Here is a 25,779-nt window from a genome sequence, read left to right as displayed (position 1 = left end):
CAGCTTTTTTATCCATTTGTCTACTGATGGACACTTGGGCTGTTTCCAGATCTTAGCTATTGTAAATAGTGCTGCTATGAACATGGGGTTACATATATTCTTCCTGACTGGTGTTTCAGGTTTCTTAGGGTATATTCCTAGAAGTGGGATCACTGGGTCAAATGGAAGTTCAATTTTTAATTTTTTGAGGTAACACCATATTGTTTTCCATAGTGGCTGCACCAGTCTGCATTCCCACCAGCAGAGAATTAGAGTTCCCTTTTCTCCACCCCCTCGCCAACACTTGTTGTTTGATGATTTGTAGATGGCTGCCATTCTGACAGGTGTGAGGTGATACCTCATTGTTGTTTTAATTTGCATCTCTCTGATGATTAGTGATGTTGAACATTTCTTCATATGTCTCTTGGCCATTTGTGTGTCCTGTTTGGAGAGGTGTCTATTCAGCTCCTCTGCCCATTTTTTAATTGGGTTCTTTGTTTTCCTTTTGTTGAGTTGTATGAGCACTCTCTATATATTGGAAATTAAAACCTTATCTGATATATCATTGGCAATGATGTTCTCTCATACAGTGGGTTGCCTTTCCATTTTGATGGTTGTTTCTTTTGCTGTGCAGAAGCTTTTGAGTTTGATGTAGTCCCATGTGTTCATTTTTTCCTTTGTTTCTGTTACCTTAGGTGATGTATCAGTGAAAATTCTGCTCTGTATGATGTCCGAAATTTTGTTGCCTACATTTTCTTCTAGAATTTTTATGGATTCACTGGTCACATTTAAGTCTCTTATCCAAAAATATGAAACACTTCACGAATTTGTGTGTCATCCTTGCGCAGGGGCCATGCTAATCTTCTCTGTATTGTTCCAATTTTAGTATATGTGCTGCCGAAGCGAGCACTAGAATCAGCTTCTTAATCAGCAAGAATAGGAGTTTCATTTTGGAGCCTTTAGTTATTGTGGCTAGAAAACAACACTATAGTAGTTCAGTCTGTTATAACTTCAAAAGTAAGAGACTGAAAAAGGCCTTTTTAATGAACATTTTACATGTTAACAATGTAATACCTTTTGTCAAATTTTCTTGATTCAAAAAATTATTCTAATGGTCTATTTTAATTTGGAGGGAACTATATCATTTCAAAATTTTTAGATTTCTATCCAGGGAAACATGATATGTAGCAATTTTTCGAAAATTGGTTTAATCTCCAATGTTAGCACATATAAAGGTTAAAATTCATTATTACCCCAAGTAGATACTGATAAAAAAAAACTTTTCCTCTTTTTTCACCTTCTTTTCCAATTGTCTAATTCATTATTTATTTTTTCATTTATTGAGCTTTTATTATGCCCAGGGCATCATTTTAGGTTTGGAAGAACAGACACAAACTTAAATAAGACAAATTATCTTCTCTGAGGGGGCTTGAAAATAATGATGATTTAAGGTTTGGAATATGGTGGTCCCATGCAAGAATTATGGTGTGGGGATTTGGAGGGGGGCAATTTCAGTGAGTCACCCTATGTGACAAAAAGAAACCCTGTAACGCAATTTATGTTAAAATGCCAGTATGGCTAGAGTAAAGTTGACAGATGGATGGGTTAAGTTTGGTTATGTGAAGTCATGGCAGGCTTTTTATGGTGTGAGTTGGATTTCACTGTGATAATTAGAGTAGATTTAATGAGAAACAAAGAACACAGAATTTTACAATCAGCCTGGACTGAGTGGCTGAGGCACAGGAGTGAGTGTGGCTTACCCTAGGTTATGGAGGGATATGGGGCATGAACTTTGACCTGCAGGCTGGGTCCAGACCCTGAAATGTTTAATGGGGGGATTGGGACTTATTTAATAAATAATTGGGGAACCATGGACTATTAATTTGGCACACGATATTTCTATGATAGCAGTGAATGTTTAGGAAGAATAGTCTTACGATAATGTGTAGGATGATTTGGAAGATGGGAAGGTATGTTCTAAGTTTCTTGCAACAGTTTTTTTGAGACATGGTGAAAGGGAACCTGATATAGTGGAGACAATATGGTTGGGAATAGAAAGACCTGACTGAGTTCCAACCCTGCCACTGCCTAGCCATGTGGCCTGAGTATGTTCTGTAATGTAATCTTGAGTTTTAAATTTTGATCAAATAGGTATAATGACATCTGTTTCATTGGGTTGTTTTGTGAATTAAATGAGTTAATGATTAAGAATGATCTAACCCAGAAGGGCTGGCCTTCTGAGTTAAATAAGCTGGTAGGAAGCCAGGAATGTCATGAAGTGAGGATTGTATAGGATAGGGTTGTTGATCCTTTGGTGGAACAGTCCAGTGAGAGAGATGGCCAGCATTCTAAACAATCAGTGACTTGGGTCTAAAAGAGCAACACACTGATATGTGAGAGAATCAAATCTAGCCCTGGCCGGTTTGGCTCAGCGGTTAGAGCATTGGCCTGCGATCCCGAGAATCAAATCTGGCAAGTGGGTCATAATAACAAAGACTTATAGATAGTGTAGTTACCCAAAGTCAAGTATTTGGCCATGCCCTTGTTCTAAATCTTTTGGCCATGAGAGTAGGACCCAGTCAATAACTGGGAAAGGAGATCCAGCATCCCCAAGACAAAAGCTATGTGGAATTTCAGGACCATGCATCCAGAAAAGAGCCACCATTCTTGTGGGAGGACCTGTAGTGCTGACTTAGTGATTCAGAGCAGAAACCTAGTTTTTAAGGAGGAAACAGCATTCATAATGGACCCTAGTTCTTTAGGGCTTATTTCAGTCACTGGGATTCTGGGTCTTTTGCAATCAAGCTGGGACAAGGACCTCAGGGGAAATGACTAATATACTGTCTGCCCTGGTCAGAATCTTATCAGAGACAGGGTGGAGCTAAAACTCCAGGTATGAAACTTTGTTGAGTCAGGTTCTGAAGGCGCTGGCAAATCTTAGCTGGCAACTTTTCATTGCTGTTATTACTGTGAAGGCAGTGAAACTAGAAACAAAAAGGTGAAGCTTTAAAAAGTTAATAAAACTTGAGAGCTCACTAGATATATGAAGAAAAGGACAGAGAGGGGGTCAAATGTAACTTGGCCATGCTCCCCTGTCTAAAACGACTGACTAGAGACAGTGAGAGTGAAAGCTGTTTTTACAGAGGTCCAGAGTGTTAGAAGACAAGGTGGAATTGGATGGAAGGGCAGAGAGAGATGTTGAAGTGGGAGATGGCCCTTCATGGGAGATGGGAGTAAAGGTCCAATGAAATGTGAAAGTCAGAAAATTTAAGAATGTCAGTCATTGTTCCTCTTCTTGTTCTTTCTTCTTTTTCTTCACCCACAAAGACAAGGATATAATTCTTCTATTTTCCAATTCAGGTTACTTTAAGTCTTAGAATTTTTAGCAATTATTTTTGGTTTCTTGGAAAGGTGAGTACAGGACTTTTATTTAAAAATAAAATATTCAAACTAGTGTAAGTCAGACTGACATGTGAGTAACACATGGTTTCTAGTTTGATGTTTCATAATGCAGTGCTGTGGAAGAAAACATTAAACATTTTTAAAAAGCCTGGATTTCCAAAAAATATGGAAAGAATAAAAATCAAAATACTCTGTGGAACCCCCCCCCCCCCTTTTTTATATTTTTTTCTAAAACCAAGACCATGGGATGTTTTTCCCTTTGCAATTATTTCCACAGTTTTTTTATAGAGTCCCTCAGAAAGTATTAAACAGAAGAGATGAATCAGTTGTGAAGCTGGTTTTATAAATAACCCAGATAGAGAAGAATTAAGAGCACTGCATCCCAGGTGCTGGCAGCCAATGTCCCAGTTCCTAAGTGCCTAATGGGGAAGTACAGGAACATAAATAGGAAGGGAATGATCACTCATTCATGTAGCAAATTTAAATAAAACTATAATAGATTCATATAAAGGAAAAAAGTGCACATACATTTTAAAAGTAACTTCACTCCTAGTGCTGGAAATAGATGCTTCATTGGACCTTTGGAGCTAAATTCTTTCTTTCAGCAATGTCTGTTGCTGCTGTTGGGTTTTTTTTGTTTGTTTACGTATCGAAGAAAGATATCTAAACTATGTTTTAATGGAATGAGAAGACAATGCAAAATCATTGCCTCTTCAGGTAAAACATTTTCATACAAGAGGGTACCTAATAAACATTCTGGTAAGACCTTAGCTTATGTGATTTTAGCTATGAATGTTGACTGGCTAGTTGTGGAAGTCTTTATTTATAAAATCATGGTTTGATAAAAAATTCCTCAAGTCTGAGCTAACTATAAAGATATATTCACAGGGAAAAAGAACTTATGCAAAATTGGAAATCAGTTTCTAGAACTTTTTTTTTTTTAAAGGACTGCTATAGTATAAGGCTCACTATAAATCAGATTTTTCTGGGCTTCTGTTTATCCAAAGCTTTTCAGTACTAAATGTAGCTGAGGAGTCTCATTATGACACCTTTCATATCAAAGGTCGGAAGGTTGGGACTGTGTTTTCCTCCTCCTTTTTAGCCTGGTGTCTAAGATAGCATTGAGTAAGCAGTCATTATTTAGTTCAGATTTATAAATGAATACATCAATAAGATCCATGTTTCCTGAAACTATTTTTGCATATTTATAATATAATTATGGTGATTTAAGCATTAAAATAAAGCAACTTTTTTTTTTTTTTTGGTCAGAAAATACTTTATTTTGAATTGACTTCTGATTCTCTATAACTTAGATTTCATCCTCTTATTTATAGTCCACTGTTTTAAGATTTTTGGTTACAAGTGACAAACACCAAGTTCATACTAGCTTAAGGGAAATAAAATTATTTGCTTATATAACTGAGTGGTCCAGAGGAGGAAATTGCCTCAGTTGCAGTTGGATCCAGAGAATCAATCCATGTTTTTAGGATCTTCCTCCTTTGTAAATATTGCCGATGATTCCATTTGCCTCATTCTCTTCTTGTTCAGGTGAGTGTCAGGTGAAGGTTTCAGGCTTACAGGGTCTTCAGTTTAGCAAGCCTGTCTCTGAGCGTCAGTGTATTTGGTTGCAGATAAGGACCGCGATGGACTCAGTTGGGTCAAGTGCTCATTCCTACACTGATTACATTGTGGACATTATGTGGACTAGTCTGAGTAGCTTTCCTGTTTCCATAGAAGTGGGGAGCAAGGTGGAGAGGAAGAAGGCATCCTGATGCATAGCCTCACTAAGACCACACGGAGTGGAGAACAGGATGCTGTTCATAGACATGTTAAGCATGAAAAAGTGTTCTTGGGTAGAAAAAAAAATCAATAGCGATTACAGTTCAATATATTCAAATGCATTTAAAGTATTTTTGATATATATTCTAATAAGGCACTCCATTTTTCTAAATTCCAATGAACTAAAAAATACAAATAGAAAATTTGCTTTAAGTTACTCATTTTATTTACTGAAATTTTACAGTGTAATCTTGACATTCATTGTTTATTGCTCTCTTTGCATTTGCACAATAATTTTACTTAATACTAACATGATTCATTTATTTTTACTTAGTTGGTTGAGGTTGTTGGTTAAGAAAACCAAATCTCTTTGAATAAATAAGGATAGCTTTGTGATATGTTATGAGAGAACTAAACTGGTAACATGGGTTTGCACAGCCAAACATTGTCCAAATGTTTATTTCTTAACATTTGTCTGTCAGGCTACAAAAGGAGACAGCCTTAAGAGGCTCATCTGTTCTTGAAAAAGCAGATTAAATTCAGTAGAAGGCCACTGAAAAAAGGATAAAATGGTCCAGATTTAAGACTAAATGTATCATCAGTGTAAATTATAATGGGTCAATGCATGATTTCTCAGAAATACTTTATCCTCCCTCCCCCAAATACTGATTCCCAATGTATTCAGGAGCACTTATTGAAAATCTACTATGTTCAAGATACTTTTCTGGATGTTAGATTACAGAAATGGATATAGCACCCCTGACTTTTCTGAGCTCAGTTTTTAGGTATATAGGTTTGATTGTAAAATTAATAGAAAAGCTGATAAAGCTTTTTTCTATTTTTGTTGCATAGGAAATATTTTGTCACTCTGGATTTTTGAAAAATAAATATAGACAGAATGCTTGGCAGCTTTATTTTATGTATCAGTTAAAAGAACAAGAGAATGGGCAAGTAGGGCTCATATGAAATAATATATGCATCAGAGTGAGAAATATGTTGGGACTCAATTTCTTTAGATTCTGAAACAGATAGTACATTTATTATTACTTTGTCCCATAGTTTCTATGTACTTTTTTTGGAAATCTTCATCTGTTGAGAAAACATTAAATGATCATTCTGAGTTTGTGCTATCAAAAGGTAAGAAAAAAAAATAGAGGCAGATAAACTCTTGTTTCAAATCACAGCCCATTTGGGGCATATTTTAATGTTGTAAAAAATATAATAAAGGAAGACCTGTTAATATGACATATTATAAAAATTGCAGTTGTGAGTATAAAGGAACTTAAATGTCTTTTGGGTTTTTTGTCTCACAATTTTTGATATGGACATATTTTTACCAACAGTATAATCAGAAATCTGCATCTGTTATGTTTGGAGATGAGAGGAGTAAAAGATAATGATTATAACTTATATTCTTCTCTAGATTTCTTTGAGTAAAGTTTGTTTAGAAATTTGTCACTTGTGCTTATACTACTGGCTTACTTGCAAGGGAAGGGAGACTCCATATTTAGAAATGGGTCGGTGCAGAACACACTGTATTAAGCAACTAGTGTTTTGAATCTCTAAGCATTTTTTTTAAATGAACTCAACCAAAACACATGATTGCAAATTACAATTGTTTTTCATTACCTCTTAGAGGGAACTATGTATGGCAGCCAGAGAGAAAATAAAAATTATAAATCTGTATATTGAAAATAAAAGCAAACAAGAAAAGATTGTGAAAAATATCTTTCCAATTTTTTTAGCTGCTTATTTTATGCACACATATGACTAATTACTAAAGCTTCATTCTGCTGGGAGCTTTGTAACTAATGCTGTCTAATGACTTTTTTTTTTCTTAATAGATTTAAACTTGGAATCCTTTATATTTGGATGAGCTCCTGTAGAGCTTAAAGCTGCTCAGTGAGTCAGAAAAAAAAAATTGCTTTTTAGACTTTATTATTATCTGATATTTTCTGACATGCTACATGTCATAGAAACGAGCAGTTTCTATTTGTTAAGGATGCACCTAGGGTGCATGTACATTATCTGGAGTTCTGTTGTCAGTGGATTTATATACCCAAAGTCAGTGTTAGAAAATTCTTGCTATGGTGAATATTTTGCAATTTTTATAAAGTTTTTAAAATGTTGGAGATGTTTAAGTATCACTGAATTTAAGTGTGAGGAAATATTTGGCTTTTAGGTTTCTTATGTGAATATATGGCAGGCTTTTAATCATGCATTTTAAAGAAAGTTTTCAAGACAAATACATCATTATTTTTTCAAATTAATTATTTTTTTTATTACACATTTCTTCTTTTCCCCCCATTAGCACCCTCTTCCCTGCTCCAGTCTCCCCATCCCTACCTTCACAGCACTGTTGTCTGTGTCCATTGATTATGTACATAAGTTATTTGGTTTATCTCTTTTTGCACCCACACACCCCTTCCCTCTGTAGTTCGTCAATCTGTTCCCTACTTCCATGTCTCTGGATCTATTTTGTTCATTATATTCCACAAATAAGTGAGATCACGTGGTACCTGTATTTCTCTAACTGGCTTATTTTGCTCAGTGTTATACTCTCCAGGTCCTTCTATGTCAGTGGTTCTCAACCTTCCTAATGCTGTGACCCTTTAATACAGTTCCTCATGTTGTGGTGACCCCCAACCACAAAATTATTTTCATTGCTACTTCATAACTGTAATTTTGCTACTGTTATGAATCGCCATTGGAAATATGTGTTTTCCTATGGTCTTATGCAATCCCTGCGAAAAGGTCGTTCGACCCCCAAAGGGGTCGTGACCCACAGGTTGAGAACCGCTGCTCTATGTCATCTGAAAGGATAAGAGATCTTTCTTTCTTACAGCTACAAAGTACTCCATTGTGTATATGTATCACAGCTTTTTTATTCACTCATCTACTGATGGACACTTGGGCTGTTTACAGATCTTAGCTATCATAAATATTGCTGTTATGAACAAAGGGGTGCATATATTCTTTCTGATTGCTGTTTCAGATTTCTTAGAAATGGAATCACTGGGTCAAATGGTAGTTCCACTTTCAATTTTCTGAGGAAACACTATATTGTTTCCTAAAGTGGCCGCACCAGTCTGCATTCCCACCAGCAGTGTACTAGAATCTCCTTTTCTCCACACCCTCACCAGCACTGTTGCTTGATGAATTATTGATGTTAGACATTCTCACAGGTGTGAGGTGATAACTCATAGTCATTTTAGTTTGCATCTCTCTGATGATTAGTGATTTTGAGCATTTTTCATATCTCTCTTGGCCATTTGTATCCCCTGTTTGGGGAAGTATCTATTGAGGTCCACTGCCCAGTTTTAATTGGATTATTTGTATGAGTACTTCATATATATTGGAAATTAAACCCTCATCCAATGTATCATTGGCAAATATATTCTCCCAGAGAGTGGGTTCCCTTTCCATTTTGATGCTGATCTTTTGCTGTGCAGATTTTTATTTAGTTATTTTTGAAAATACATTTTTTATTGATTTTTTTAGAGAGGAAGGGAGAGAAATAAACATTGATGACAGAGAAACATTAATTAGCTGCCTCCTGCACATCCCACACTGGGTACTGAGCCCACAAACTGAGCATGTGCCCTGACTGGGAATCAAACTGGAACCTCTCAGTCCATGGGATGAAGCTCAGTCCACTGAGCCACACCTTCTGGGTGGAAAAAGCTTTTAATATTTATGTAGTCCTACTTATTGACTTAGTCCTTTATCTTGCCCCAGGCGATGCATTGGTGAAAATTCAGCTACATCTGATTTCTGAGATTTTGCTGCCTACATTTTTTTCTACAATTTTTATGCTTTTATGAGTTGCAGTTAAGTCTTTTATCCATTTTGAGTTTATTTTTGTGCATGCAGTAAGTTGGTGGTCTAGTTGCATTTTTATACATACCTGTCCAATTTTCCCAAGACCCTTTATTGAAGAGACGGTCTTTACTCCATTGTATGCTCTTGTTTCCTTTATCAAATATTAATTGAGCATAATGTCTCTGGTTGATTTTTGGATTCTCTGTTCTGTTACACTGATCTATATGCCTGTTTTTGTGCCACTACCAGGCCTTTGTAGTATAACCTGATATTCAGAATTGTGATCCCTCCAAATTTGTTCTTTTTCAAGATTGCTGTGACTATTTGGGGTCTTTTTTGGTTCCATATAAATGTTTAGAGTATTTGATCTAGATCTGTGAAATATGCCATTGATATGTTAATAGGGACTGCACTGAATCTATAGATGCTTTGGGTAGTCTGGACATTTTAATTACGTTGATTCTTCCAATTTATGAACATGGTATATGCTTCTACTTTTTTATATCTTCCTCCATTTATTTTTTTAGTGTCCTGTAGTATTGTGAGAACTGGTCTTTTAACTCCTTGGTTAAATTTATTCCTAGATGTCTAAATTTTTTGTTGTAATGGTAAGTGGCATTGTTATTTTAGATTCTGTTTCTATGTGTTCATTATTGCTGTATAAAAATAACAATGATATCTGAATGTTGATTTTATTTCCTACTACTTTGCCAAATTCATTTATTAAATCTCGTAGTTTTTTGATGGAGTGTTTATGGTTTTCTATGTACAATATCATGTCATCTGCAAATAGTGACAGTTTCACTTTCTCCTTTCCAATTTTGATGCATTTTTTCCCCTACTTGTCTGATTGCTGTGTTTAAGACTTCAAGTACTATGTTGAATAATAGTGGCAAAGGTGGACATCACTGTCTGTTCCTTTTCTTAAGGAAAATGTTTTTAGTTTTTGCCCACTGAGCATGATGTTGTCTGTAATTTTGTCTGCTATGGTTTTTATTATGTTGAGGTATAATCCTTCTATATCCACTTTGCTGAAAGTTTTTATCAAAAATGGGTGCTGGGTTTTGTCAAATGCTTTTGCAGCATCTCTTGATATGATTGTATGATTTTAATCTTTCATTTTGTTTATGTGGTGTATCACATCTATTGATTTGCGAATATTGTACCAGCCTTGAATCTCTGGGATAAATCACACATGGTCATGGTGTATAATTTATTTAATATATTGCTGGATCAGATTTGATAAATATTTTTGAGGATTGTGGTGTCCATGTTCATCAGGGATATTGGCCCATAATTTTCCTTCTTTGTAGTGTCTTTATCTGGTTTTGGAATTAAAATTATGCTGGCCTCTAAAAAGAGCTTATAAGTGTTCCTTCTTGAATTTTTTGGAATAGTTTGAGAACAGGTGTTAGTTCATCTTTGAGTGTTTGGTAAAACTCCCCTGAGAGGCCATCTGGACCATGACTTTTGTTTGCTTGGAATTTGTTGATTATTGCTTCCATTTCCTTAGTTGTTATTGGTCTGTTCATGTTTTATGATGCTTCCTGGTTGAGTTTTGGAAAACTATGATTCTAGGAATTTGTCCATTTGGTCTATGTTGTCCAATTTGTTGGCACATAATTGTTCATAGTATTTTTTACTATCTTTTGTATTTCTGTGGTGTTGGTTGTTACTTCATTTCATTTGTTTCTTATTTTATTAATTTAGGTTCTCTCTTTGTTTCTTGGTAAATCTGGCTAAAGGTTGATCCATCTTGTTTATCTTTTCAAAGAACCAGCTCTTGGTTTCATTGATCTTTTCTATTGTTTTTTTTTAAGTCTCTATGTCATTTATTTTCTCTCTGATCTTTATTACTTCCTTCCTTCTACTAACTCTGGGTTTTCTTTTAGTTCTCTTTCTAATTCTTTAGATTGTAGGGTTAGATAGTTTATTAGAAAATGTTCTTGTTTCTTGAGGTAGGCCTGTACTGCTATGACCTTCTCTCTCAGGACTGCTTTCACTATGTACTATAGACTTTTGTGTTGTGTGCTCATTTTTTTATTATCATACAGGAATTTTTTTTATTTCTTTCTTGATCTCTTTGGTAACCCATTCATTGTTTCATAACATGCTATTTAGCTTCCATGTGTTTAAATGTTTTTGAGTGTTTTTATTTTAATTTATTTTTAGTTTCATACCATTGTGATCTGAGAAGATGCTTGATATGATTTCATTCTTCTTGAATTTGTAGAGACTTAGTTTTTATCCTAACGTACAGCCCATCTTTAAGAATGTCCCATGTACACTTAAGAAGAATGTATATTCTGTAGTTTTGGGGTGAAATGTTCTGTAAATGTCAATTAAATCCAGATGATCTAGTGCATTATTAAGGGTCTCTATTTTCTTGTTAATTTTTTGTCTAGAACTTGTTGGGGAACTTTTTTTCTGCCAAGAGCCATTTAAATATTTATAACATCATTCCTGGGCAATACAAAATTATCAACTTAAAAATTAACCTGCTATATTTGGTCAAGCTAATTTGTTGAGGCTTGTGATGTTAGTTGGTATTAATTTCACAGGCCTTATATGGCCCACAGGCTGGACGTTCCCCATCCCTGGTCTAGAAGACTATCCAGTAATGTCAGTGGGGTGTTAAAGTCCCCTGGTATGATTGTTTTGCTGTTGAACTCTCCCTTGCAGTCCTTCATGAGTTTTTAAATATATTCTGTGCTCCTATATTGGGTGCATATATGTTTACCATGGTTATATCCTCTTGTTGGCTCGATCCTTTTAATATTTTGTAGTGCCCTTCTTTGTCTCTTATTATGGCCTTCATTTTGAAGTCCATAAAGTTATCAGGTATGAGTATTGCTACACCACCTTTTGTTTTGTTTCCATTTGCATGAACATTTTTTTGCATCCCTTCACTTTCATCCTGTGTGAGTCTTTTGTTCTGCAGAAAGTCTCGTGTAGGCAGAATATATATGAGTCATGTTTTCTTATGCATTCTGCTACCCTTTATCTTTTGATTGAAGCATTTAAGTCATTTACATTCAAGGTTATTATTGATAGGTAGTTGTTGCCGTTTTTATTCTTTATGCCTATGTTTCTCTCTCTCTTTTTTTTTCTCTCTCTCTCTATCTCTCTCTCTATTTCTTCTTCTTCTTACAACATTCTCTTCAGCATTTCTTGCATTACTGGTTTGGTGGCAGTAAATTCCTTTAGCCTTTTTTTGTCTGTGAAGCTCTTTATTTGACCTTCAATTTTGAATGATAGCCTTGCTGGATAGAGTAGTTTTGGATTCAGTCCTTTGCTTTTCATTACTTTGTATACTTCATGCCACCCCCTTCTGGCCTGCAGTTTATCTATTGAGAAATTAGCTGACCATCTAATTGGAGCTCCTTTGTAGGTAACTTTCTGTTTCTCCCTTGCTGCCTTTAAGATTCTTTCCTTTTCTTTAACATTTGAAATCTTAATTATGATGTGTCTAGGTGTGGGTCTGTTTGGGTTTATCTTGCTTGGGACTCTCTGTATTTCTTGGACCTACTGAGTTTTTCCTTCACCAGGTTCTAGAAGTTTTCTGTCATTATTTCTTCAAATAGGTTCTCTATTCTTTTTTCTGATTTTTCTCTTTCTGGTACCCCTTTGATGCAAATGTTGCTATGCTTCATATTGTCTCAAAGCTCCCTTAAACACTCCTCCTTCTGTTTAATTTGTTTTCCATCTGCTCTCTAGTTGGGTATTTTTTCTATCTTGTCTTCTAACTCACTGATTTTGTCTTCAGCTTCTAATTTACTATTAAATCTTGCCAGGGTATCTTTTATATCAACTATGGTATTCTTCATTTCCACTTGTTTTTTATTCTTAGCTTCTACCTCTTTTATATGCTGGTGTAGTTTTAATTAAGTTGCTTGTAATTCTCACTATGTTATTTGAGCACCCTTAAAACTATTGCTTTGAATTCTTTCTCCGACAAACTGCTAGCCTCCATTTTATGTAGTTTCTTTTCTGGTGATTCCTCCCTTTCCTTCATTTGTGGTTGTTCTTTTGTCTCACCATTCTAGCAGTCTGGTAGTTTGGGGCCAGGTGAGGCATGTTGAGATTGGTAGGCAGGTCAGTTTTGTCAGATAAGACTGCTATGCCTCCCAGTCTTGGTGTGGTGGCCTTTTTGTGGGACCCAGTGGAGTAGTCTATTTAATCTTCTGAGTTGGGTACTCTAGGAATAATCCTTGTGTAGGTTATGTGGGCTCTAATGTTGAATTTGGGTCTTGATTGCTGTTGTCCATTTGTGGGTGTGCTCAGACCTGAGGGTTGTTAACTGTGACTTTCAACCCCTACCCTGTTGACCCTGTTTTGCTAACTGTTGTATACATGTTAATAGAACAGGAAAAAGCAAAACCAGACTAAATCAAAAGGAACTCTCCCCCAAAAAAGCAGCATCAACAATTATAAAAGCTACTACCTCAACAAAAGGATTAAAAGACACACACACACACACACACACACACAATACTAGGAAGTGTGGGACTAAATGAATTAGAAGATGGAGGATAAAAATGAAAGTAAAGAAGGCAAGGCAAAACAAGACTAAACCAAAAAGAACCTGAAAAAAATACCAGTATCAACAATGATAAATACACCAGCCTCAACAAAAAGATTAAATGAGAAACAAACTGAAAACACACACACACACACAGAGAAGAATACTAGAAGGCATGAAACCAAAAGAATTAGAAGGAGACAAAAAATATGAAAGTAAAGAAGGCAAGGCAAAACCAGACCAAACTAAAAAGCACCTGAATAAAATATCATCATCAACAATAATAAAAGCACCAGCCTCATCAAAAAATCTAAAGACTGACAATCATAACACACACACACACACACACACACACACACACACAGAATACTGGAAGTTGTGAGACTAAAAGAGTTAGGAGAGGGAGAAAAAATATATGAAAGCAGAGAAGTCAGAGACCAGAAATAGGGTAAGTATTAAAAAAAAAAAAGGTAGAAAATAATAACTGAAATAATAATTTTAGAAAATAATAATGCTAAATTGAATAAGATATAGAATAAAAAAGTAAAAAATGGGGGGAAAAAAGATGAAAAAATGGGATTAAAACATACACACACACACACACACACACACACATCAAAACAACCACCACAGCAACAAACAAGTTTTGGATCTACTATTTATGGAACTCACTGGGTTTTAGTCCGGTGCTGTTGGATCTGGACCCTTGGGTGTGGGACCCTGTCCTCTTGGGCAGTTCTGTGGTACAGGCCAATGGGGCTCCTGAAGGAAGCCCTGCAGGGCGGGATTCCAGGTAGTCCTATGGGCCAGTTTTTCCTAGCCCAGAGGCTGGGTCACTTTCAGAGCTAGCCACTTGTATGTATTTGTTGTTCTGGGCTATTTTCCTTTCCCCCAGGGCACTAGGATCTGTGGGGTATCAGGTCCAGTCAGGGTAGTTTAAACAGATCTGTGTTGGGGGTGGTGCCTGTAGCTTATAGGAGAAGCAAGCAGTCCCTTCCTCTTCTTCCAATGCCTCTGCTCTATCTGGGTTGCTGGGTACACCCTGATTGCCACCCCAAGCAGAAGAGAATAGAAAAATAAATAAATAAATAATGCCCTGCTTGGCTCTTTAACCTTTCAGCATGGCTGGCTCCTGCTGGGTGGGGCTTCTGGCCAGACATTCAAATCCCCAGCGCTGCCAGGTCTCCTGCTGGGGTACCTATTTCCTGCCCAGAGCTGTTCCGCTGGTGGGGGAAGGGATGCCTCCTGTTGGTTCAAGGTGAGGAGGAACAGCCTCTTTCCCTGTGCATTCTGGCTAGCCCCCATCAAAGTTCTTTCAGCAAATACTCAGCCCTCAGATCCACTACTGTGTGATCGCTCAGACCACTCCTCAGGTGTGCCTTTCCCCTTTGTTGCCTCTCTGGCTCCCACAATCTGGTTGAGCTTTCCAGGCTGATGTAGCCACACACTGGTTTTTGCCCTGGGATAGTGCTGAGTTCCCCCCGTGGGCGAATCACCTCTGATTCCCACTGTCCAGTGCTAGGCGGGCTCCCCTTCGCTTCCCTGTTGCTCTCATTTGGGATTTCTGTGTGGGGCTGAGTCCCCAGCTCCCAGGGCGTGGAAGCTGCACTGCGGCATGTCCCTCCATCTTCCCAGCCGCACTGCCCTAGACAAATACCTTTTTTAAACAGGACATTTTTGATGAGGAGGACAGTGACTGTTATCATAGAGAGTAAATATATGAACCATCGTTACGCCTTTTATTCATGGTTTGCAACAACATGCGGTAATACAGAATTTTTACACAAAGTACCAGAACTTAGAATTCCATGTATTTTATCATCTTTTCCATTATGTTTTTTTCTTAATTTTTTATTTTTTTTTACTAGCTTATAAATACACGTTTTGCAGATAGTCTTGTGTATCCCAGTAGCTACTCTGTCTAGACCTCTCCCTCCTGGAAGTTCACATCTTTATCTTCTACCTAATCGGTGCCCTGTGGATGCAGCTGCAGGTTTAAAAGTTTTAAAGATCCCATGGTCCACAAAGAGGAGGGAAAGAAACTAAGAAAAAGAACAACAGAAGACCAACCTCTTTCAGGCACACGTGTAGGTAGGCAGATCTCGTTTTCCAGAGCTGGCACCCCGTTTCAGAAAACATTTTCCCTCATGCTACGTGCATTTCTTGCTTTCCAAATGGTTATGCTGCCTGGATTTCCAAGTGTAGGGATTTTTATGGCTAAAAAAAATCCTCTTGATTCTTCCTAGATATAATCCTATCTAGGTGGTTTGAAGGATCATCAGCTCACATATTCACATTCACATACAGGGTTGGGGAAAGTAGGTTTACAGTTGTTGTATGGAAAATAATATAATAATAAATAATAATACAAGGATAAACTGTTTCATGTACTGACAACTGTAAATCTACTTTGCCCCACCTGTCCTAGTATGGATGAGTTATGAAGTGAGAACAGCTACATTGAAATCAATAGTGATTGTGTTTAGAAAATGTGTGCATGTGAGACAATGGGGGTGGGAGAGGGAAAGACTAACTTATTCCATATCAAGATTTGCCTGAAGTCAATTCTACATCCATAAAAAAAAAATAGGGAAAAGCAAAAGAAAATAAAAACCTCAAACTTCTGTCTTCTTGTTCTGAATGTCCTTTCTGTTTCCAGGACTCAGGCAAGTTCTACAGTTCCTGCACCATCAACTTCATTACTTTTATGGGAAAAAATATATTCTTAGATCAAATAACATATTAATTTTTCTAAACACAGTTTGATTATAGCTTTCCAAATGCTTGCTGGGTCTCCAAACACGAGGAAGGGCCTCTGGCAACCTGTTTTTTAGGTTCTGGATGATACTGAGAAGTAAAAAAATATGTGTTTTATCTGTTTAAAACAAATTTGTGACAAAGCAGTAAAAGAGTAAGACAATGAATAAAATGAATGAAAAAAAAAAAAAAGAGCCTTATGCATTTGGGTATCTATATATTACTAATTTAGAGGATGATTTAAAATTTTAATTTATTCAAAGTCAGTGTTAAAACAAACCTGTAAAATCCCCAACAAATAAAAGTCAAAGCTTAGTGACATACATTTGAAGATAAGAAAAAAATCAGATTTTAGATTGGTTTTGATAATATAAAAAGCTATCAGGCAAACAGGCAGTTAAATTTCACTAGTTTGTTAGCTATGAGATGTCATAGTGCTTAGACTGTCAAAAGCATGGGGAGTAGTCCAGTGAACTCGTTAGAAGAAGGGCTTTGGACTCAATCAGATCTGAGCAGATCTGGCTCTGCTATTTCAAAATGAATTATTCTAGGGCAACTTTTAAAAATCTCTGTAAGCCCCCATTTTCTCATGTACCAAATGGTGATAAAAATAGTATGCATTCATAAAACTTGGGAGGAAAGCAAAGAAATTCAGATAAAGTGTATAGCACAGTATTTGGAACATAATTACATAAATGGTCATGATTGTCATTGTTAGAAATTTGTTTGAATTTTGGCTGCTGATAGTTGTACTATATTTAGAAAGTTTGACTATTGTCATCCACATTAGTATGTGAGGAATTAAAAGTAGGGATCACATAATGATGTAAGTATTAACTTGCATTTACAAATATTCCTTAATACTAATATCAATTTTTGAATGAACTAATGCTTTTGAGTGAACAGGTACTCCAGTGGTATACTTTTTTCATGGTGAGCATTAAGTTTGTTGTCAATTTATAAATATTTTATATTCCAAAATCTCAAATGGTGCAATTTTGCATCTAGTGTGTACATGACTTCAAGTGCCCTGGTTTTATTAATAGTGTTTACTTGTCTTTAAATTTGGTCTATGATGCTATTAGCTCTCTCTTATGTCAACTAAGGCTAACCTTTACTGGAAACGATTTTCTGTTTCTGTTGGAATACAATGAAAATAGATGGCAACACATATTTGAAGAAGTATCCTTACAAGATCCTCTGTTGTACAAAGCATGGAAGAGCAGAGTATGAAAGAGAACGCACTAGTTATCACAGACGGGACACCCGATTCAGTGTTCAGTCAACAACAGCATTTAACTTGGTAAAAATTAGCCAGAGTGTTTAAAATATTTGTTCCTCTGTCCATTATCATTTAGTGATGACAATTTTAATAATAGACCCATCTTGAAATCTTAAACATTTGATCTTGTGCAGTTACTGGGTGAGAATAGATTATGAACCATTTTGTATTTATTGAACTGATTTTTAAAAATGTAATGTTTTACATACAAACATTAAATTATTTTGACTTCTGGTTGTTTTCTTAAAATAGGAACATGGTAAATTCTAGGTAGAACAAACAAAGTTAGAAAAAATATTATTATCCAAGAACTTATACACTTTCTTCTTTTGGTTTTCGCCCTACCATGTTGTCTCTCTTGTCTTTGGTTATTTTTCATTTGGAAATGGTTTTGGTGAACTTTGTTTCAAATTATGGGTTCCTATCTTTCCAACATTCATAATTGACTGAAGGGCTAGATGCTTTTTCATATAAATTAACTGTATTCTGCTTTATCTTACTCCCAATGTGATTGTTGCTTTGCTTACTAGATAGACATTCTTAATATTTTCATCAGTTTCTGCATTTAGTCTGTTCCTGAAGCACTTATTGGTTGTACTGCATGTACAAAACAATGTGCCTGTCCAGAAAGGGTGGGGCAGCGTAGTATGATTCGATTTCTATACCCAGAGTTTGTCTCGTAATAAAGGAGGTGATTCATCCATGCAAATAATTTAAGTCCCAAGAAATTTAAAAAATGAAAGTAAAGTTTAGAGAAGGGCAGGTAATGATCTGTGTGAAATTCAAATGCATTGCATCCAATGGTGATGCCCATTTTATGACTCGGTCTAACTTGCTTACTTTTAAATGAATGTGTTACCTGAGTAACTTTTCAATGCAATGATATTTCTATGAAACTCATTCTATTAAAATAATTAAGTACAAATACTAAGTGTATTTTATGTATAAATGTATATTATATAAGTTACTATGAGATAAAACCAACCTTTATCTATTCATCCCATTAAATTAAATTAATGTAACTTAATTTTTAAAATCTCAGATCTGTGTGCAACATAAATTGCTAAATGATCCTGAACTTTTTCTTTAAAATCAAAATATCTTACAGGGCATCTACAGGATCTGGTTTTAGAGATGTAGACCATCAGTGGTACTTGAAGGTATTTAATCTTCAGTCTTAAGAAGAGCTCCCTAAGGAGAATTGCTCATTTGATCTTACTATTGACACTATCATTTAAAAAGAGTTTTGATAGATTACATCAAATAGAAGAGGAAGTGAACACACACATATTGGTCATAAATATTATGAGATCTGATTTAATTGTGGTCAATATTGGTAGGAGAGAGAAAACCAATATAATATCAGAAATTCACCCAGGTCATTCCAGGATACATATTCTTTGACATAACCTTTATAAAATCTCTTCATAACTTTTTGTTTTACCTTGTTCTAAGAAAATGTTTTACACCCTGGCCAGTTTGGCTTAGTGGTTAGAGCGTGGCCTGCGGACCAGAGAGTCCCAGGTTCGGTTCCTGCTAAGGGCACGTGTATTGGTTGTGGTTTGTCCCTGGCCCAGGTTGGGGTCATGTGAGTGGCAGCCACTCGGTGTGTCTCTCTCACATCGATGTTTCTCCCCTCCCCACTCTATCTGAAGATGAATGCAAAAATGTCCTCGGGTGAGGATAAAAAAAGAAAGAAAGAAAATGTTTTACAAAGGATTCCTATTTCCAATAGATTGTCTTTAAACCACTCTCATACTTTTCCTTGATGCTTGAAATGTTTTTCAGTGATCCTAACAGAGGTGTGGCTAAAAACTAATGAAGAGATTGTAGACTTAGTGAAGTCAGTCTCCTTAATAAGATCTGTTTTAAAATAAATTCTTACAGAACTGCTGGCAGACAGAACAGATTTGAGGACTTTGTGTTTTCCTTTGACCTTCCATTTTGTTGGCTCTCTGTTCTCACTTTCATCTCAGAGCTCCCAAAGCCAAAGCTATAATGCCTTTCTTGTTGTTGTTATTAGTTGGAACATTTTTGGCTCAGTATTCCTTTAGCAAAACTTTTTTAAAATTCTGTTCCCTTTATAGTCTTGTTATCAGAATTATGTCAAAATATTTAATGATGTTAGTGATTTGAGATACTTCCCATACAAGAGGGCACATTAACCTTTGACATGGTCTTTAATTCTTAACTCAGTTCTTAAGCGAACAGTGGTACTGCCTCCTCAGTGGATAAGAGAAAATAGCAGACCCAGAGGAAGTGTTTGGGTGCTGAAAGTGTTTTAGGTGCTGTTGAATTTCTTTGCTAATTTCTGCATTTAAGTAGACCTCATCTAGAATTTCTTAGATATAAAATTGTACTATATATGTTTTCTGGTTACAAGGTAAAAAATGGACTCACTGTAAAAAAGTACAGAAGATGCCCCCATTCCGAGATGCATATTCAGCAACAAAAATGCCCTCATTTGACCCAGCTGATTTTTAGAGTCTGACAATTTATATTCCCACTGTTATTAAAGAAAGCACTGAAAACATGATTTCCTGCTACAGTGTTTCCTTCCTGTTCTAGTTATGAGCAGAAGATGCTAGAAACCACTGTACCTAGATCATCTGTCTTCCACTTCCGTCAAGAAAGGAATGCCTTTCAAAGATCATCTGGAGTTTGTCTGACTTTGATAATGTAGTGCAGAGCAGTTCTAAAAATAAAGACAGGATTGTTGTGTCCATTAAGAACTGCTTATTTCATCATTGTTGTTTTTCGCTTGTAGCCTTGTGCCTTGTATGGTGGTTTCTGTTTTTCAGAGCAAGCTAAGAAGAGCCATTCTGTTTTTGTGCTCTGGGAATGCGGGAGCACAGAGTCTGTGTTTTTGAGAATAGTATTTGGCTCATACAAGGAGCCTGTGTTCTGCAAGTGTAATGTCTAATACATATAAAAAGTATCAGCATTTATGGGAATTAAGGCTCACAAATCAAATAGAAATCTCACAGTCAAAGAAGTCTTTATTTCTTGATATTATATTGAACCTTTTACTAGAAAACATATTAAATTAGAATAATTAAACAGGAGCTCTGATTTGCTATCTTGTTGTTTGCTTAGTGAGAACAGTCAGCACTGAATTCATAGCTACCAGGAAATTTTAGTTATTTTTTTATAGCCAAAACTATGGACTTTGAGGCAACACCCACTTATCATTGCTTATCTGTGTTTACGCTAATCAAATAGGATTCCTACAGAAAAAAGTCTTAGAGTATATATTGAAAGACAACACAGATTCCCTAAGAGCGTGGTAATTGTGTATGTGATAGTTAATAGATTTTTCACTGCCATCTATTGAAGTTAAGGGGAGAACCTCAAGATTATTAGTAATTTTATAATTCATTTCACATGTTAGAATTTAGTTCTATATCTTGGTCTTCTTTATTTCCTTTTTAGATACTAGCTCAGTCATGCACTGAAATCCTGGAACTGCAGCCCTCAAGTGTATGTGTGGGGGGTAAGTGGTTAGATTTAAAAATACCATGTAAGAAAATGTATTTTTTTTCTAGTTAAAATATATGATTTGAAACTCGTGTTGGAAAGAAAATAGCAAAATTAACTTTTTTGGCATCTTTTTCTGTAAGAATTTTTAAATAATTCCTTGAAATATTTCTATTTTAAATTCAAATTTTTAAGATTGGAGTGTTATTTTAAATAATGAACATATTGTGTGACAGGCTTTTAGAATCTTCTGTATATTTAGTTCATGTTTGAGACCTTTCTTATGACAAGTAAAATAAAATATGAAATTTTTTTCTTTTATCTGATTATACAGACAGTCATGTATCTGTAGATTCTGAGCCTCATGCTTTGATAACCTGGCCAAAGTACAATATCCTCCAGCTCAGGGCCCATAACGAAATGACTTACAACCTGATGTCAGGAAGGAAGCAGGTGGCTTCATCAGTTGGTGCTAAGAACAGACTCAAGTTTTAACACTTCCAAGCCATCCTAACCCAGAGAATGAGTCTCTTTGGCCTATTCTGTTTCTTCTTCAGGTCTGAGCTGGAGTTCATTTCAACCTGACTTGACTTAGAAAAGGAAAAATACTGTGTCTGATAGGGGAGGACATGTGCTGTGTAATTGGCCATTGGCCAACTGGAGGACATGGTATCAAGCTCTGTACCTTTTAGCCTCCTTAACTAATGATTACTGAGATGTTTAGAAGAAATATTGTATTTGAGCATCCCAGAAGTTTTATTTTCTCTGGTTCACAAATGGGGAAACTTGAGGCAGAGATAGGTTCAGTATTTGCTATTAATAATTGCCCTATTAGATCCCCTTGTCTGACTGACACTAAAGCCCATGTCCTTTTTCACTGAATCATATTTTAAGTTTTACCTGCATTTTATTTTAACGTATGAGTAAAATTTTTTTTATAACACATGGCAAGTGGCATGGCAGTATTTTCTTCCATAGGTACTTACTATGTATGTGTTAGATTATGCTAGATAGGAGGTATCTGAGGGGTTTGAGAGCTAACCACTGTTAAAATGGTTATATCATCTTGCAGCTAAGCAGCAAACATTTATTTGTGAATCGAGATATTAGATATTAATAGATATTTTCTTCTAGCATATTATTTTACTCTCTAACATTAAGTTACTGCTCCTACTGTATACATGGAGTACAATAAGTTAAATAAACTTTCTTTAGTAACTGGCTATAGATTATTAGTAGTCCAAAATACCTTACCTCTGGTGAGTTATAAATGTATATGCAACAAAAAATGAAAGTGGAATTAGTAACATGAAGAAGCTGTTAAAGAACTGTCTGGCATGTCATAGATGAAAGAAAACACAATGCAAGATGTTTCTAAGAACCAAAGCACAGGGAAAAATTAATGTTCTTTACATTTCCATACCTCAGTACCTGAAAACAGAGAAAAACAAAAAGGTGGTAGATTTGGGGAAGTTTGTATGGTATCTGTCTGGGGATGATTGTTATGCTTCAATTCTAGTATCTTGGTCACTACTGGAAAATGCTTTGTTTAAAAAATAAAATGCCTCCCTGTGTTGTAGTGAATGATATTTCCACTGATATCTCCCCAACTAAGAAAGCAGGTAGAGTTGGAAATAGAGCCATGTCTTCTTTGTGATTAGTTGGCTGAATAGTATGAAGAAATTCATTCTATGCACCTTGATACTTTCAAGTTATGTCTTATAAAAATTTTTTTGTAAAGCAGTGATTTAAAATGTTTATTTTTCCTTCTACTTCTAGAGGAATTTCAAATTGTTCTGAAGGGAAGAGGATTCAACTTGGGCAGTCGCAGCGGCAGCGTTCTCTGTACTTACACAGTAAATGACACCTACACAAAGAGTAGGTCCCCGTCCCCTCAATGGTCCTCTAATGGCTGCACAGCAAGTCAGCATCGGTGACTTTCCCCAACTGAAACCAACTATACCATATACTTTTTAGCAAAGGAGAAGGAAATAAAGTCCCATGATAATACAAATAGTAATAATTATTTAAGAGTTATTGAATGATGGCAATGTTTGTTCAGACCTTAATAAATGTTGGCCCCCGTTCTGAGTAGCCTCATTATACATATGATGGTTTTGTGGCTGAAAGAGTCAAATAACTTGCCTGTAGTGACCCTGTTAATAATGGGCAGAGCTGAGAGTTGAACCCAGGTTTCCTGTCTGCGCTTTGTAGGATCTATACCAACTGCCTGATTTAATTGCCTCTTTTTCTAGATTCCTTATCACTCGCTTGAAAATCTAACTCACTTGGACTACTCTACTAATTATTGCTTTATTTTATTAGCTTGTTTCTTTATCTAATTTCTCAATAATCTGTCAATTAGCGTTTGAGACAGGCTTTTTGTCTTACAGATATTTTATATCTCCAGTGCTCACCCAGCACAGTGTTTGTTGATAATTCTGATATTTATGGAATTAGGTTTTATTTTTCCTAGCTTGGCTTTTAAAAAAGCAGATGAGTATAATGTTTTTATCTTCATTCTGAGAAAAACTCCACTTAAATGATCTTGGTATTCTGAGCAGTGTTAGTTTCTATTAAGACATTTTTTTCCTCATTGATGATTACAGTGTCTTCTAAAATTTTATGGAAGGCATATGCTACAACACTGAATTCTGGTAGAACTGTTTTTTTGAGTGGTTCATCTACAGTTTTGCCATTTATCTGATGGTACTAAACACTCCAATTAGCACAGCTTTGGCTACACACACTGTAACTGTTCAATATGTGTTTGTTGAATTAAAGTGGTGATGATCTCAGCATGATAAATGTCATAATGAATTTCTTTCTTTCCTATTAAGCTCATTATTTTGGTAAGGCAAGACAGTAATATTTTTTATTTAGTAAATTCTCTTTATAGTAGGCTTCCACAATTGTGGAGGATAAAATAATTTTATTTTTATTCTGTAATCATCTGTATTTAAGTGTTAGCTTTACTTAACTCCTTTTGATTACATAGCTGAATTGATAAGATTAAATTTAATAAAGTAAATAATCAAACAAATAAGTGGAGTCAGATTGTTTTTTCATCACTCCCATTTTAGGATTATCAATTTGATTATGTAACTTTTGTGAATATTTATAGTCTAGATAATTTTTATCATATATTATTAAAATTATAAGAGCGGTTTAAGCATTTAGATTTATAAAGTGTGTGTGTGTGTGTGTGTGTGTATTTTCTTTTTGGTATGTGCCCCCAGCGGGAATAAACCCGGGACTCTCTGGTCCACAGGCCAACACTCCATCCGCTGAGCCAAATCAGCCAGGGCTATATATTTTTTTATTGTAGACACAACAGTTTTATTAAACTCTTGAAATAAATTCATTCTCCTTTGGACATCCATCTCCTTTTCTTAATCATTTTTAACTTCTGCTTTTAAATATATATACCATTTATCTTTTAAAAATCTAAGATATTTGACAAATTGAGGGGAGTAGATGATAATTTTACAGTATCTACAAATGTATGTAAACTTAGTCTAAGTAAAAAGTCATGATTTATAATTTACAGATACTGTGTATTGATGAGGCATAAAATCTCTATTCCTTTTTCTTCTCCTCTTTAGATGAGTGTCTTTTTGCTTTTTTATGCTAATATATCTGATGTTCCACACTTGAACTCTGATTGCCTTATGCCCTTCATATTATTACTGGAACTGTGAGATTCATAAAACCTTTTACCAATTTAGTGGCATTTTATTTTCCAGATGTAAAGCCAGTAAGTGTGGAGCTTAATTCTATGCTTTGTCCTGCACCTACCCTGAATAAAGTTGGAGAGTAAGTATTTCATTAAAAACATTTTAAAAGCATTTAATTACAAATTAATTGGAAATGGTGACAGATATACATTGCCTGTTTTATTGTATTTTGTTGCACAGATTGGACGTGTAATATTAAGCCTTAAACAAAACACTGGTTAGTAGTTTAACTGTACTTTTAGTAGGTTGAAAATGATAAAGTCTGTTTTCTCTTACTTATTAACTGTAAATTAAAAAGCTCTATAAATATTTATTTGGGTCCGTTTGAGAACAATTATTGTTAGAGCCTTTAAATAATAATGCCACGGCCATCCGTTTGAACTTCAGAGTATTAAATACACACACACACACACACACACACACACGCACACACGCACACAAGTTCCAAAGTGAGATTTTGACTAATTATTAAAGTGTTTAAATATTAAGATTAAGATTAAAGATAAAAAGGAACATGACTCAATAAGGCACACCTCACATTAGGAAATAATTGTGCTTTAATTTATTTCTCAGTCCTGTTAAGGTCTATATTCTCATGTTCTTCAGTGTTGCAGTGAACCATAATGATAACTGGTTAAAATGCGAGATATTTAGTTTGGAAGAAGACCTTTATTTCAATCACCTACACACAAGTTATTTCACTAGTAATTTAGTATTTCCACTTATGATTTTTTTCTATTCTATTATAGAGGAAATTATTAGAAACATTTCAAATGTTCCCTAGCCCAATAGTAGTAGATGCAATATGTTTATGGTAATAAATAGAATACAGATTTTTAGGATTACTTTAAACTGATCTTGAGCCTAGAGCAGAGGAAAGTAAAATATACAAGGCCCCAACCCAAAGTCTGGATTCGTGTTTAAAGAGTGAACATTGTATTTTTATCTATGGAACCTAAGAGAATCGTGTTAGTAGTTTGAAGTTTACTTGAGCACTTAACTTCTGTGGATGCATAAATATT

The 25,779-nt window shown here is 35.4% G+C and overlaps 1 protein-coding gene and 1 non-coding gene across 3 annotated transcripts in view; one reads left to right on the top strand and one right to left on the bottom strand.

The window, feature by feature from the left end:
• ANTXR2 (ANTXR cell adhesion molecule 2) overlaps positions 1 to 25,779 on the top strand; it is a 163,130-nt gene that overhangs the window by 20,945 nt on the left and 116,406 nt on the right. For both annotated transcript variants that reach the window (XM_036249137.1, XM_036248490.1), the window contains exons 8-10: positions 20,976 to 21,036; positions 22,800 to 22,898; positions 24,767 to 24,836. In XM_036249137.1, the coding sequence (XP_036105030.1) occupies positions 20,976 to 21,036; positions 22,800 to 22,898; positions 24,767 to 24,836 (230 nt within the window). The remainder of the gene's footprint in view (positions 1 to 20,975; positions 21,037 to 22,799; positions 22,899 to 24,766; positions 24,837 to 25,779) is intronic.
• On the bottom strand, positions 783 to 889 carry LOC118621077. Its single transcript, XR_004957616.1, has one exon. It is a non-coding gene; the product is annotated as a U6 spliceosomal RNA (small nuclear RNA).

This window comes from Molossus molossus, unplaced genomic scaffold (assembly GCF_014108415.1).
Source record: "Molossus molossus isolate mMolMol1 unplaced genomic scaffold, mMolMol1.p scaffold_m16_p_1, whole genome shotgun sequence".
In the NCBI taxonomy this organism is placed as follows: Eukaryota; Metazoa; Chordata; class Mammalia; order Chiroptera; family Molossidae; genus Molossus; species Molossus molossus.
Note: the sequence above shows the minus strand (reverse complement) of the source record. Positions and strands in the feature narration are given on the sequence as shown.